Raw genomic sequence first — 15,141 nt, 5'->3', positions numbered from 1 at the left:
AGTTCCAGTGCCAAACATTTTGTCCCCGGCCTACAGAGTCTTTGTATACCTATGCAGACATCTGGTTATAGAGATTAATGTGTGCAAACGCACATGTGCAAAAACTCATAAAACACAACAGAACTCAGGACCTAGACAAGGAGGGGTCGTCATGACAACACAACACTCTCAGTCAAGTCCCGCCTCTTTAAACTTCGTACCCACATGTGTCTCTGTTTCTAAATCTGGAAGGCAAGAAGGCTGGGCTCCAGCTCACAGACAGAGGGCTGGAGTAACAAGACTCTCCACAGCAGAGCAGCAGCTTAAAAAAAAAAAAAAGTAAAAGAAAAGAGGGAGACAGCTGGGTCACAAGAGTCCACCACGCGTTCAGGAAACAGCTCACAGCTCGGGGACTCAGCCAAAAGAGGCGGGCATTAGTTTGTTATTGGAAAAGCTGACAAGTGAGCAAGGACAGAAAGAAAGAGGGCTGGCTGTCTGACTTGGTCAGTGAAGGCCTCATGCAGCTTCTAAGCAGCAGCTCCATTCCATTTTTATCTGCCTGAAACACCTCGACTTTAAGCAGAGCTCAGCAGGAGCCCAGAAGATAGGAAAGGGTAGAAATAAAGAGAGGAATAACAAACAAGAAGAGGAAAAAGGAAGCATGGTAAGTTTGCTTTCACCGCCTTGTTTGGTCTGCTCATTGATTGTGGTTGTTGGTGTGGCTTTGGTGGGTGTGGAGGTGGGCTGAGCTTTGATTGCTGCAAGCTGTTTTTTTTTTTTTAAAGAGTAGACCAAATAAAAGTTGCAGTTAGTCCTTTTAACTTTGCTTTTTCTCTTGGGGGGGTCTTTCACCACTCAGTGGCCTGGGGAAAAAAAAGAAAAACATTATGACCACTTTACAAATGCAGAGCCCCTGAGACTGACACACTTTTAGTCATTTATTTGTTGTGAACACAGAAGTTGGAATAAACTTTTTTTTTCCATTTATAACTGAAATTGAAAAAAAAAAAGAAAGAAGTTGTTTCCAAGACTGTGAGTCTCACCTCTGTTCTATAATCTTTGGGTAGAGAGAAGCAGAGGAGGGAGAGTGGGTCCCCCCCCACCCCCTCCCAACCTCTCTATATCAGTGTCAGCAACACATTTGGTTTCAATTACTTTGGACCTCTGGGAAACAAGATGCTATAAATAAGTAAGAAGAAGGTGAATGTGGACAGACTGCAGCCTACTGAGGGTCTCGAGGAGGAGGCACATGCCTCAACACTGACTCTGGTTCAGCTCTGGGTGGGACAGATGAGTGTGTGGCTCAGTTGTGGTGAAGGGGGCGTGTGGGTTGATGGGAGCATGGGGGGGGGGGTGTCTTGTTTGGCTTCAGTGTCCGCATAGCTCATTGGACAAAAGTCATTTCTGTTTTTAAACCGTTACAGACAGTCAGAGGAAGCTTTGATTCTTCTGTGCAACTCCGATTAGCACTGACTGCTGTTGGAACTCTAAAATGCTCACATTAGAGTTTAAATTGAAACATTAACCTAAAATTAGAAACATTTTAACTTGACTTCTGACAGTGCTTTTTGGACACATGCATTTAGGCAGAGCTGATTTTTTTTTTGGTAGTAAATGAAGTAACTGTTCCTGAATTTCCTTTTAGATTGGAAGTCTTTGGAGTCTGATTTCTATCATTCATCCACTAAAGCCCTGAACTTTCCTGAAATTACCCAGCAGATGTGTATATAAGAATGCAAACAGGGCATTTTTAACCTTCCACCTCACTATAGCACAAAGTCTGTATAATGTCTGGTGAGTTTACAGTGAGTTGGTAGTTATCATGTGTCCTGCTCCTACACACTCTCCATTGCTGAAACCAAACAGAGTGTTCCCAGTAGTGAGGCGATGTCTGACTTTGAATGTTTTCTGCTACGTGTGAAAGAGGATCACTTTGGACAGCGTCCAGGCTTGATTTGCTCAATATTCACCAGATTTCATGTGCTAAAAACAGCTTTCAAAAGTAATTTAGAATTTCTCCAGTTCACTTAAAATGCTGGTTATAGTGTGTAGTGTGTAACTATGAGAATTTCCGGGGTGTACCTGTTGCTGCCTAAATGCTACAACCATTTAGGCAGCCCTGCTGTGACTAAATGGTTGTAGCATTGTTGTGTTTGATTTCTGTTGCAGCTGAGATTTTTCATGTTTACTCACCGAGGTTTCGGGTTTGACAGGAAGACCTGAGGGTCTTCTGTTTGTGGAAACTGAGGATATTTGTTGCTTTGGGGATGCCGGGGATGGTGCAGACTTTGATATGGTTCATGCAGCACAAAATTCTGTCCATCCATTTGATTAGCTTTATCCAAACCTTAGTCATAATATAGTTGGATACATTGCTCCTGTCCTGTTGTACATGCACTTACCTGCGCAGCTGAAGGTTTTCATTTGTGCACTTCAGAGCAACAACGCCTACTGTTAGGCTTTAAACAAAAAAAGACAACTTAGGTTCAGTTACTTTAAAATTACACATGAGAATCTGGGAATACCGAGACAGAAAACCGATGACTTTTCAAAACCCAAATTTGCTGCGTCAGGATTTATAAAGGTCCCATTATCCCAATTTATGTGATGAGAACACGATTTCCTGCAGACCTATGCATGTGTGATGAAACATAAGTCTGGCAACACAAGTTTATGCTTATTGAAATGCATCAACTTTGCCCTCTGTCAAGAGTTTAGTTTATCAAAATCATCAAAGACAGAAACCTTTTTCTACTTTGTTAGGTCTGATCCACAGTTTGTTCTTCCATTTTGGAGTTTGCATTAAGAGCATCAGATTTACTATAATTTTAAATTTAATAACATTTTGTTTCCAAGCAGCAGCAGCCTTGGAAGGAGATGTCCCACTTCTGTAACAAATAGGTATGATTTCTGCCCGTGAAATGCAATGGTGAAATTTGTTTAAGTGAAAATGTATTCATTTTTTCATCTTTTGATGTCATAGTCACCAAGAGCTGACAGACTCAGCTGCAGATGGGGATGTGTACCCAGGCAAGTGGTTTGGCTAGGTGATCTGTGGTAGATGCTGAAGGAGCCAGTGGAGAGTAGGAAGGAATGTTAGGAGACAGGAGAGATGAAAAACTGGCAGGCGGGGCTTCCTGTAGGCCAACTGACACAAATCTAGAGCGCAAAGAGAGCTGAGTTAGTACAAGAGCTAAACTAGAGAACACTGTATTGACTTTGCAATGAAACCACTTAAAATTTTCACAAACTGACTTGTTGCAACTATGCCATCCTATTACAGTAGTACCATGCTCGAATTTAGTGATCTCTTTAGAGCAAACCATTGTTTCGCAAATGTCTGTAAAGGCAGACTGCATGGCTGGGTGCATGATTTTATGCATCTGTGTTAATGGGACTGAAAGTCACCTGAATTCAGAGATCAAGAGGCATAGCCCAATACGTTTGTCCATGTAGTGTACTACTGGTTGGTGATTCATTGATGCTTTGCAAGGTGTGTCAGTCAGGGAACCTGCAGGAAACGAAGGGAAGCTACATCCCAGGAATGCACACAAACCAAGCAGCAACCACTGGGCCTGAAATAATGAAGCCAAATCTTTACTTCCACACTTTCTCTAACGGCAACTTGAAGCTGGCTCCAAAAGCCACATTAAAATGCCCGAATAACAGTATTGAAAGCATGTTTAAAGCCTAGTGTGAAAAAAACTCTGAGTGGTCCCTTCGTAACAGCTCCACAGGAGTAGAATTTTTTTCATGTCTGACTTTTGTGGATCCTTGTAATGATTGAAGTTAGTGGGCGTGGCGGCTTTTACTGACATATATCTTGACACAGGGTAGCCTACCAAAGAGCCAATTGCTCTTTGGTAGGCTTTAGCTTTGCTAATTGGAGCCACTGAACTGGACCTCTCACCATGTTTGTATTGTTGGTGCCTTTTTGAGCATTTTTAAGGCAATTCTCTGGAAAAGAAAATGTGGTATAGACCGTCCAAGAAGTCTCTGCTTCAGTTCTGGTGCGCTAATTAGCTGTGTGTGTGCGTGTGTGTGTGTGTGTGTGTGTGTGTGTGTGTGTGTGTGTGTGTGTGTGTGTGTGTGTGTGTGTGCGTATGTTTATAATACCTTGTGGGGACAATTTTCCTGACATATACTACTTTGTGGGGACCAATTGCTCCTTGTGGGGACTGGAACCTTGTCCCCACAAGGGGAAACCCTGTTTTTGGGTCAGGGGTCAGAGTTAGGGCTAAGGTATGAATTGAGTTTAGGTTAGGGTTAGGGTTAGGTATGTGATGGTTAGGGTTAGGAAAAGGGTAAAGGTAAGGTTTAGGCTGTAGAAATGAATGGAAGTCAATAGAAATTCCCCACAAAGATAGCAAAACACACTTGTGTGTGTGTGTGTGTGTGTGTGTGTGTGTGTGTGTGAGACACCCATTCAGTACATGCTCGATAGTGTCTTATGATGGATCAATGAGTTCATTCTTTATTTTTTTTAAAGTCAAACGCTACAGAAACAAGTTGGTTTATATTTAGAAACATTATTTCGTGCCTATTACACTAAACTGCATTACACAGTTTTGCTGACTGCACCCTGGCCATTGTCAGAGTGAGAGGCAGTTCATGACTGCTTCTCAATTGCTGCAATTTATTAGTAATTTTGTATGATATTTGAATTTAATATTACTATCACAAAAAGCGATGGTGAAACAGCTTCATGATTTAACAACATCTCTGACAGTCGAGCTTACCTGAGGACCAGATGAATTATGCTTTTGTTTTCAGGCTTACTTGCAGCCAGCAGCTCTTTCTGTCTGTTTTTGCCTTCCACTATTTATACATCGATTACATTTGTGCTCCACCGGGAAACTCCTGAGTCCCACTGTGACTCTGACACGTAACACAGCCTACTGCTTCAGGAGACACTGCAGCTGTCGATCCACATACAGATATATTAGGAACAGAGTTAGAGCTCCAAATATCCCCACATGTCCCAACCCCCAGTCCCGACTCGCTGTCTCTTCATGTACTCGTTACTGTCTGCTTTCAGCTATCTGCTGCTGCCTGTTGCCAAAGACAGACAGAAGTACAACCAGACTGCAGATACAGCAGCGGCGTATTTATAAGCGGTGTTTTTGACGGCCTTTGAGAAGGATCCTACAGGGGTGATACCTTAACCATTCATACTGGAATATATGAAACAATCCATCATATCTTCTGACTCTGACTTTAGGCCCCCGTCACACAGGTGCAGAGGGCAGTTGGTACCACCTGGTAACCACTGGTTGCTAGGAAAAAATGAGTATTCCCCATTGATTTAAAAAAATTGACTTAATCTTTTAGTCAATATGACCCAAAATAAGTGACTGAGCCCCTAAACTCAGCAGAAAAGTGTTTTCCCATACACTTCTTTAGGACTGGAAATCATTTTGCAACCACAGCTAAAGCCAGCTGATGGACTTCAGATAGAATGCAGTCCTGAGGCACTTCCACATTGGAGTCATTTTTCCAACTTGTCTGTGATTGCTGAAAATCACTGTGAAATCTTCTGTTAAGGCACCAGACCTAGAGACCGGTCTTTGACAGATGTTTATATTTGAACCACTTCATGCATCACACACTATCAGTTATTGACTACATGCTTAATGTGAGGTAACGCATCGCATTTCCTTTGAGAGCTTACTGAAGTTTGGTCTATGAGATGTCAAGGCAATGTGCAAGCACTGGTTGAGATGTGAGTCGGCGAGTCTATTGCGCTTCTTGTTATCAATTAGATTCATCACTGAAAACTCTGTCTCGCATATGTAGGTGGATCCGAACATTGTCAAAATGTACAGTATATAGCGAGTATTTTAGAGTTCGGATACTGATGAACGTGCCCAAAACTCACACAGTCTGTCCTCTGAACTTGGCTTTTAGGACATCATCGGCCTGCATCTGGACCAGTTCCAGCTGGAAAGCGTCCTCATTTATAGCAGGCACTGCGCTTTTTTTTTTTACCTCTGCTGGGCAGCTTCCGGTGACAGCAACTGCGAACGGGTTTCCCACAAACAGCAGCAGTTGCTGTGGGATTTTGAAATTGTGAAACCGTGATCTGAAGTTTTCTGACAGATTTTTTAACAGTGCTACCATTCGTTACAGCACAGTCCCAGGGTAGGGATAGTGAAGTTTTTTTTTTTCCCTCTATGTTCGCCACGAATACGCTCAAGGTTGTCTGAAAAGCGCTCACGTTTTCAAAGAGCTCTCCCACATTCACATTCAGATGAGTGTGATATCACACGGTAATGCAGCCAGAGCCACAGGTGCCTCACAGACAGTTCCCTTTGTGAACGCTATGAGGAATTATTGAGCATTTGCTATACAATAAAAGGGAAAATGTGTAAATTATTGTAATTTTGACCAATTATAAGAAATGGCTGCAGGCCAGTCAGCAGCCAATCACAGGCCAGATTTGGCCCGTGGGCTGTGAGATGAGTATGCCTGCCTTAGTGACTCTTGATCTTTACAACTGTTAAGGAAAAGCTGTGAGACCAGGTACCTCATGTAGAAAAACTCTTTCAGGATAAAATATAAATGCATTTATTATGAAAATACTTTATATAAAGGAGAATAGTGAAGAGTGTTAAAGCTGGTCTAACCATCCTCAGTCATAATTTGTGTTTATATATGCCTTATACCCTGTACTCTTCCCTTTAGAGAATTGAACAGAGTAAATTTCTGCAAAAACAAGGGGTCAAACAAAAGAGGGTCAAACAAAAGAGGGTCAAACAAAAGAGGGTCAGGTCATTACCTACCAAAAAGGCTCCATCAGACCTGATTTCTTGAGGCATCCCCAAAAATGTAGGAAGTCCTTAAATAGATGGGGTCAGTTTCCAAAAGTCAACTAGCTCAAAATTTATATTTTGCCACGGGCCTGGTGTTATGGCATTATCATTAAGCTCGACTAAAGACTCACGGATTTGTTAGCATGGTCGCAGAAACAAAGAACCAAACATCCAAATATCAACAGGCCTTAGGCGTATTGTTAAAGCTGAATAAAATAAATGAATCAGAATAAACCCTGAGCCTTGTTTCAAAGATGCTAAAGTCCTTGGTTTAACAAAAACATGCAGCTAGCAGCTCCAGGCGCCATTGTAACTTTCATCTGTGGCTGCTTTAATGTTGGTTTTTAACAGCGGTTAATATTAGGATGTTGACATTGTAATGACTGTGTAACCCTGGCTGTGTTTCCACCCACTGACTTACTGAAGTCAACAGAGTCTTTCCGAGCAGTCACTGCGAGCTGTCTGCTGTTTGCTGAGAGCTTGTTTTTCAAGGTTTCATCCTCTCCATCAGTAGCAGTTCTGCAAATACAATAAGACCCATGCTTCAAGAGATCAGCCTTGTTCTCCTCTGATCAGCATTTAGCGTCTAACCAGCAAACGCCGCTGTAGATCTTTGACTGCACTGAACAGGTGGAGACTGAGACTGCCCAGCTCAGCTATTATTAACCTTCCCAACATTTTCTTCAAAATTCCTGTTGTTTTTGTAAAACTTTGACTTCTGAACATGTACTTTTGAGGGAGTAAGGGAGAAAGTTACCGAGGAAGAGTGAGGAAAACAAAACTGAAGATAGTTAAAGGAGACAGGAACACAGAAGGGAAGACAGACAAAGGCAAAGCAGGTAAAGACAGTTGCTAGCCGGGGTATAATTATAGAACTGGTGCGTTATTTTTGGTGTTCCAACTAAACACAACACAAAAGCAACATGTTGCCTCCAATGAAAATTAGAGATTTGGAGGTTTTTGTTCCTTTAGAATCGTTCTGTGTGTGTGTCTGCGGCTGTACAGAAGCAGGAAATCTGACAAAACTGCTGCATTTGTCACATTGTTGATTAACATCTTAACTGGGCAGACATCAGATGTTTGCTGTTTTTAACCCTTTGGTCACTCTGAACGTGTTCCATAAAACAGTACAAAAAAAAAATTGTTTGCTCGCAAAGAGGAGGATGAGCTCAGATCTTCTACGGCCAGTTTTATAAACAATTTAGAGCTCCAAATGCCTCCAGTGTTGTCAGGCCTGTGTTTAAATCACTAATAATTGTAAATTGAGACACATATGAAATTTAAACTTAACATTTAATGTGGTCTAGCTAACAGCATGTTATAAATACAGTTACTGTAATCACAGACTCCGTAGGTTCTTGGGTTGTAAATTGAGATTTGAGTAAAGTTTCTACAAATGTGAAGGAAATCTTTCCCAGTATGGAGGACAGAGTCTGCCATAATAAATAATAATGCCATGAAATGTGCAAACAATATTTTAAAAACATATATGTATATAAAGAGGAAGAAACAGCAGCAGCTAATTTCTGCTGCTCCCTTATTCACAAGGGGTCGTCGTAGCAGATAACTCCATGTTTGATATGGCAGAATTTTTTCACCCAATACCCTTCCTGACGTAATTCCAAAGGGATTTGTGTCTCCTCCAGGAATCAAACTGGGGATATTTTGCTTGTTAGGTAGAAGTGTAATTTCCCTGTTATATGTTTAAAATGACAATTTTTCTGTATATACCGTCATGGCCAAAGGTTTTGAGAATTACACAGTTATTGGTTTTCACAAAGTTTTCTGCTTCAGTGTTTTTAGATTTATTTATGTTTTTTGTCACATGTTTCATTGATGTACTGAAGTATAATTAGGAGCAAGTCATATGGCTTCCATTGACAATGACATATTTGCAGTGTTGGCCCTTCTTTTTCAAGACCAGCTGTCAATCTTCTTCATGGTCAAACCCAGCCTCATATCTCCCATTCTTGCATAATTAATGCTTGGAGGTTGTCATAATTTGGCGGGGGGTTGTTTACCCATCTCTTGAGGAATGACCATGCATTCTCAGTGGGATTAAGATCTGGGGAGTTTTCTGGCCATGGACCCAAAATGCTTTTGTTGCTTCAGCCACTTCGTTCACTTTGCCTTATGGCACGATGCTCCATCGTGCTAGAAAAGGCATCGTTCTTCACTAAACTGTTCTTGGATGGTTGGGAGAAGGTACTCTCACAGACAGGATGTTTTGGTGTCATTCTTTATTCATGGCTGTGCTCTTCAAAATTGTGAGTGAGGCCACTCCCTTGGATGAGAAGCAACCCCACGGGTGAATGGTTTCAGGGTGCTTTACTGTTGGCATGACACAGGACTGATGATAACGCTCACCTTTTCTTCTCTAGACAATCATTTTTCTGGATGCCCCAAACAATTGGAAAGGGCCTTCATCAGAAAAAAATGACTTTACCCCAGTCATCAGCAGTCTAATCCTTGTAATTTTTGCAGGATATCAGTCTGTCCTTTTCCTGGAGAGAAGTGGCTTCTTTGCTGCCCTTCTTGACACCCGGCCATCCTCCAAAAGTCTTCACTTTGCTCCGGATGCAGATGCATTCACACCTGCCTGCTGCCATTTCTCCTATATTGGCTTCTCTTCATTGGCTCCCTGTTAAATCCAGAATTGAATTTAAAATCCTTCCTCTTACCCCAACAGAGCACTTCACTCTCAGACTGCTGGCTTACTTGTGGTTCCTAGGATACTTAAGAGTAGAATGGGAGGCAGAGCCTTCAGCTTTCAGGCCCCTCTGCTGTGGAACCAGCTCCCACTTTGGTTTCAGGAGACAGACTCCCTCTCTATTCTTAAGATTATGTCATGGTCCAGGGCCGGTGGCCCAGTATTCTGTGTTCTTGTGATGTAGTTCTGTTTTGTTATGGTTTCACTGTTTCTGTTCCCCTGGGTTCTGTTGTGCTGGTGTCAGTTATCTGTCGGTGTCTGTTTTCCCAGGTGTTAAGCCAGTGTGTTCTGTTAGGTTCTTTCCTGTTTTATTTTGGTAGGTCTTTTGTCTGTGCGCTTTGGTTTTAGTTTTGCTTCCTGTGTTTCCCTCCCAGCTGTTTCCCATTTGCCCATTACCTGCTGTGTTTATATTGTCGGTGTTTTCACTTTGTCCTCGTCGCGTCGTCGTCGTTCGCTCCCCTGCTGTGTTCCTCTGTGGTTCATTTTTGTCCTGGTTTTGAGTTCTGGTTTTGTTCCTGGTTCTGTCCTGCACTTTGCCAATTAAAGACTGTCTTTTCCATTTACCTCGTCTGCCTCGGGGTCCCCTTCTTTCCTGCCAAACAGCTGATCCATGACAGATTAGGCTTAAAACTTTCCTTTTTGATCAAGCTTATAGTTAGGGCTGGATCAGGTGACCCTGAACCATCACTTAGTTATGCTGCAATAGGCCTAGGCTGCTGGGGGGTTCCCATGAGTACTTATTTTTCATTTACCTCTTTTCACTCTTTTTGTACATCACTCTGCATTTACTCATTAGTTATTATCAATCTCTGGCTCTCTTTCACAGTGTGTCATTTGTCCTGTCTCCCTCCCCTCACCCCCAACTGGTCACAGCAGATGACTGCTGAAGTTTTTCCTTCTCACTGTTGTCAAGTGCTTGCTCACGGGGGTTGTTTTGATTATTGGGTTTTCTCTGTTATTGTAATTACCTTAGAATATAAAGCACCTCGAGGTGACTGTTGTCATTTGGTGCTATATAAATAAAATTTAAATAAATTAAATTGAATGGAATTTAATTGAATGGATGTATTTATGGATTTGTCATGTAAATAATGGAGGGTGGCCTTCAGCCTTCCCCATCTGATCCAGATGCTCACCTCTGTTTCCAGTCAGGAGATTGCAAAATAATTTAGGTGCTTAGATACTTTAACTGAAAAACTCTTGAGTTATAAATTCATTAATTAATTTTTTATTATGGCAGTTTCAGTCTTCCATACCACAGAGATATATGCCTCTGAATAAGGCCCAATGCTGCTGGGAAAGTATTTAGCAGAGCTTTTTCGCAATATGACTGCCCAGTAGAACATTATATTTACCAGCTGGCAGTATGCCTTGTAGTCTTTTCTCATATGTTTTGCAACCATAAAATCACCCAAATTCTGGAAAGCTGTGAAAACTGATTAATCTGTTGCAGAGTAAAATATCTCTGCTAGATGACATAAGTCTGCAGACTTGTTTCTTCCTGTTTACAGTCTATGTGCTAAGCTACAGTAAACAGCCTGCCCAAAGACATGAGAATGCTTTTTCTTATTTAGCTCTGAGCCAGAAAGGAAATAAGTATATTTCACCAATGCCAGAGTATTGTTTTGCAGGGTCTTAAAAACATTCAATTGCAATTCTACATTTATTATTGCCACAAATCTTGTCACACTGGCTCATATTACCTCCTTGCTGGTTGGATATGATGCAGTAAACAACACAGAAATTACAACACTAATCCAAAGACCAGCTTGTGTTCCCACTTCTACAGTTTCAATTTACTGACTATTAACAGTTATGCAAAATGGCATTTTGCCCTTTTTCTGCATCATTGTCCTCCTTTAGTTCTTCAGAGAAGTGTGACTATAATTTTTTTTTTCTTAAAACTCACAGCTATGGCACTCTAAACCAAGAGCAAACTTAGGGACCTAACTTTGTCACATGCTACAGCCAAGAGGTTGTTCTGATCAAAAACATAATAAAGAAAAACTCAGACATAATTGGGAGTGACACTTCTTAAATGAGATTTTTACTGAACCGCCAGCAATCCGCTCTAGAAGCTCTCCAGCAAGGACAAACTGGTCTGGAGTTACCTTCCTGTTCCCAAACCAGAAACTTAGCTTATCTGCTCTGAAATTAGTTATTGCTGTGGTCAATAATTAGAATAATTATTATTTATTATAAGAACATGCTGAAAACTGACACTTTTAAAATAAAATCAAATGCCTCTGCTCTTAATGAGGACTTTGATGTCTCATGTTTTTTATTGTCAGTGCCTTGGTCTTAAATTAGGGTCACTGTTTTTGTAATTGACTAGAGATGACCTACAGACGTCTACCGTCACTAACAGTCTTGTATATTTTATATTATCATGGTTTTAGTGTATTTCTTCTGTTTTATTGTTATTGATTTTATTTTTTGTGTATATGCCATCTTTGGTTAGAAAAGTGTTTTTAACAGTCTATCACAGAGCTCAGTGCCTCCTGAGTGATGCCCTGAAAGACGAGGGAAACGTACTCACCATTGCCCCTAGAGGCTGAAGAAAATAATGCATGTAATTAGTGTTACTCACCTGTGGTGACTGGAGCTGTAATCCCTCTGTTTGTATCTTTATATCTCTACATCATGAAGATGGCACAACCCGATACATGTTTTTAGCCCTCTAAAAAAATTTTTTAAGACCCACCCCTGAGTACTTAAACTTGGATGTTTTATGCCATTTATGTTTCATAATCATTTTCAGTTTGTTTGTTTGTTTGTTTTTCCATCGTTTCCTTCTATGAGCACCAGTGGTTTGAGGGACGGCAGTAGTGCTTCTGTTATTTCCTTTCACACATTCAAAACACATCAATGAAACACCTGTCGACTCTTATGTAATGTCTCTGTTATTGTCCCTCCTGCAGACTGATGGATAGATAGGTGGTTTGAGAGGAACGTTAGAGGCAAATGATAGTGAGAAGGGGATGTGAAAAGAGGGAGGAAAAATGAGGTGTGAGAGCATGGGGGTGGGGGTGGGGGGTGATTTGCTGAGTGAGTGATAATTTGAGGATTAGACTTCAGAGCAGGAATCGAACTGAGCGGAGCCAGCCTCTTCCCACATCCGCCTGGCACTGCACAGCAAAGTAATTTCCATGGAAATTATGACCCCTCCCCCGTTGTTTGTGACCATTTCGCTGCAGGGTAAATAGCACCTAAACCTTCAGAAGCAGAGCAAACAAAATGTACAGAGAGGCTGAAATTATATTCATGGAGACGTGCATACTTTCTCAATTCCACTGGTTTAATGAGCTGCGTCTGTAAAACCAACTGGACACCTACAGGGTCCATCCATTACAGTCGTCCTATTATTTATCTTCTATCAAAGTGTGATCCAGCCATCAGCCAGGTCAATTAGGAGGCAAGGTTTTTATTTATTTAGTGTAATGGCTTGGCAGAGTTTGCAGTCTTTTCACTTCATTACAGCCTTCTCAGACTTAGAGACAAGTGTACTCACTTTCTTTGTTTAAAACATACACAATGACTCAAAACAAAGAAAGCAATCAATAAATAAAATGCAAATATTTAAAGGAGTGAATATAAAAAATAATTTTTTCTCTCTTTAGTTCAAACTTCAATGCATTCATTTAAGTGTTGAGTGTGTTTAGTGGTTTCTTTTCTAAAATAAGCCTTATTATAACTCTGATGATTGTGCTCGTAATGAATTTTGTGATTGCAGCCACAAATTTGAACCTTTTTTTTTTTAACAATGCAAAGTAATACTTAAAGTTGGCCTTTCTAGACCTCACAACAAAGGCTACAATATGTTTAGACTGTGGAGGTTTAATAACTGTAATCAGCTCCTTGTGTCCATTTTGTCATTCATCCAACAAAAGTCAATCAGTCTTTTTGTCCAGATGTTAAAGCTGGAAATTGTTTGCTAAAAAGACATTTCTACTATGCTTTATTTGACCAAATTAATGGCTAGGAAAGACTGACATGAGTTAAAGGTTTCCTATAAGCACTAGTTAGAACTTTTAACAAATGCTGTTTCAAAGAAATTTAAATGATCAGCTTCACACTGTTCAGAATTTTGGCTTTCTTAACATCTCAAATAATGCTTCTGAAGTTTGAGGTCTTCTGAGCTGGACTCAGAGGATGAGGGCACTTCATCGTTCATTTTTAACATATGTTGGTCTTTTGGCTGTAAAACTGCAACACAGTAGGGTGTCTTTGAGGGTAATGTGTTGTTTTTTCAGGAAACAACTTCTCGTCAGTATCTCACAGTTAATGATAATTTTCTGTGTAGTGAGTTTGCATTTAGGATTTAAATGGACAGAAGTTATAAAAATGGAAATTTGTTTTGAGTATAACATGAATTCAGGCAGAACACAAAGTCAAGTAGTGCTTTCGTGCCCTCAGTTACTGCAGATGCTTTGCAGCCCACCACCACCCTAGCTCCTCCTTTCCATGTCTGGTTTAAACAATGTCATATCTGTTTCACATACACATAAATATTGCAGCAGTGCACTGGTGGTCTTGTCCTTCTGCCTGTTTTTGTTTTTGTAAAAACACTTTAAAAGCAGCTCACTTAGTTGGTTGTCGGTGCACCCTCAGCACTGCCAAAGTCTTTACAGTGATTTCAAACTTCCTCAGGTTGGCATCTGTTGCTTGAGGCTTTTGGAAATCAATCCAATGTCTCCCAAATCCAAACTGGGAGCTGGTTCCACTGAAGAGGGGCATGAAAGCTGAAGGCTCTGCCTCCCATTCTACTTTCAAATAATCTAGGAACCACAACTAAGCCAGCAGTCTGAGAGTGAAGTGCTCTATTGGGGTGATATGGTACTATGAGGTCTCTGAGATAAGATGGAGACTGATTGCTCAAGACCTTGTATATGAGAATTTTAAATTTAACAGGGAGACAATGAAGAGAAGCCAATATGGGAGAAATCTGCTCTCCCTTTCTAGTCCCTGTCAGTACTCTAGCTGCAGCATTTTGGATCAGCTGAAGGCTTTTCAGGGAGCTTTTAATACAGCCTGATAATAATGAATTACAAAGTCCAGCCTAGAAGTAATAAATGCATGAATTATCTTATCAGCATCACTCTGAGAAAGGATGCTTCTAATTTCATAGATATTGCACAGATGCAAAAAACCAGGTCTTTGCATTGAAGGACATGTCATGGTCACAAATGACTCCAAGATTCCTCACAGTGTTGCTGGAGGCCAAAGTAATGCCACCCAGAGTAAGTGGCTGGTTAGACTCCATGTTTCTAAGCTTTGTAGGGCTGAGTAGAAGCAGAAAATTGGAGGTCATCCAGGTCTTTATGTCTTTAAGACATTCCTGCAATTGGTGTGTGTCATCTGGCCTCATGGATAAATTAAGCTGGGTATCATCTGCATAGCAATTAAAATGTATTTTTTGCCTTCTAATAATACTGCCTAAGGGAATAGAATTGTTCCTAGCACAGAACCCTGTGGAACTCCACAATAAACCTTTGTGTGTGAAGAAGATTTCCCATTGACATGAAAAAATTGGTCTTTTAGAAAAATATGACTCAAACGCCTGCAGTGCAGTACCTTTAATACCTATTGCATGCTCTAATCTCTGTAATGAAATGTTATGGTCAACAGTTCTGAATGCTG

General features: G+C 40.9%; 1 protein-coding gene across 1 annotated transcript in view; it reads left to right on the top strand.

Annotated features, from left to right (window-relative positions):
* Positions 1-311: 311 nt before the first annotated feature.
* Positions 312-15,141, top strand: part of LOC115791949 (delta-sarcoglycan-like) — a 137,864-nt gene continuing 123,034 nt past the window's right edge. The window contains exon 1 of the mRNA XM_030746258.1: positions 312-643. Within this exon, the coding sequence (XP_030602118.1) occupies positions 641-643 (3 nt within the window). The 5' untranslated portion in view covers positions 312-640. The remainder of the gene's footprint in view (positions 644-15,141) is intronic.

This window comes from Archocentrus centrarchus, chromosome 14 (assembly GCF_007364275.1).
Source record: "Archocentrus centrarchus isolate MPI-CPG fArcCen1 chromosome 14, fArcCen1, whole genome shotgun sequence".
NCBI classification, from domain to species: Eukaryota; Metazoa; Chordata; class Actinopteri; order Cichliformes; family Cichlidae; genus Archocentrus; species Archocentrus centrarchus.
Note: the sequence above shows the minus strand (reverse complement) of the source record. Positions and strands in the feature narration are given on the sequence as shown.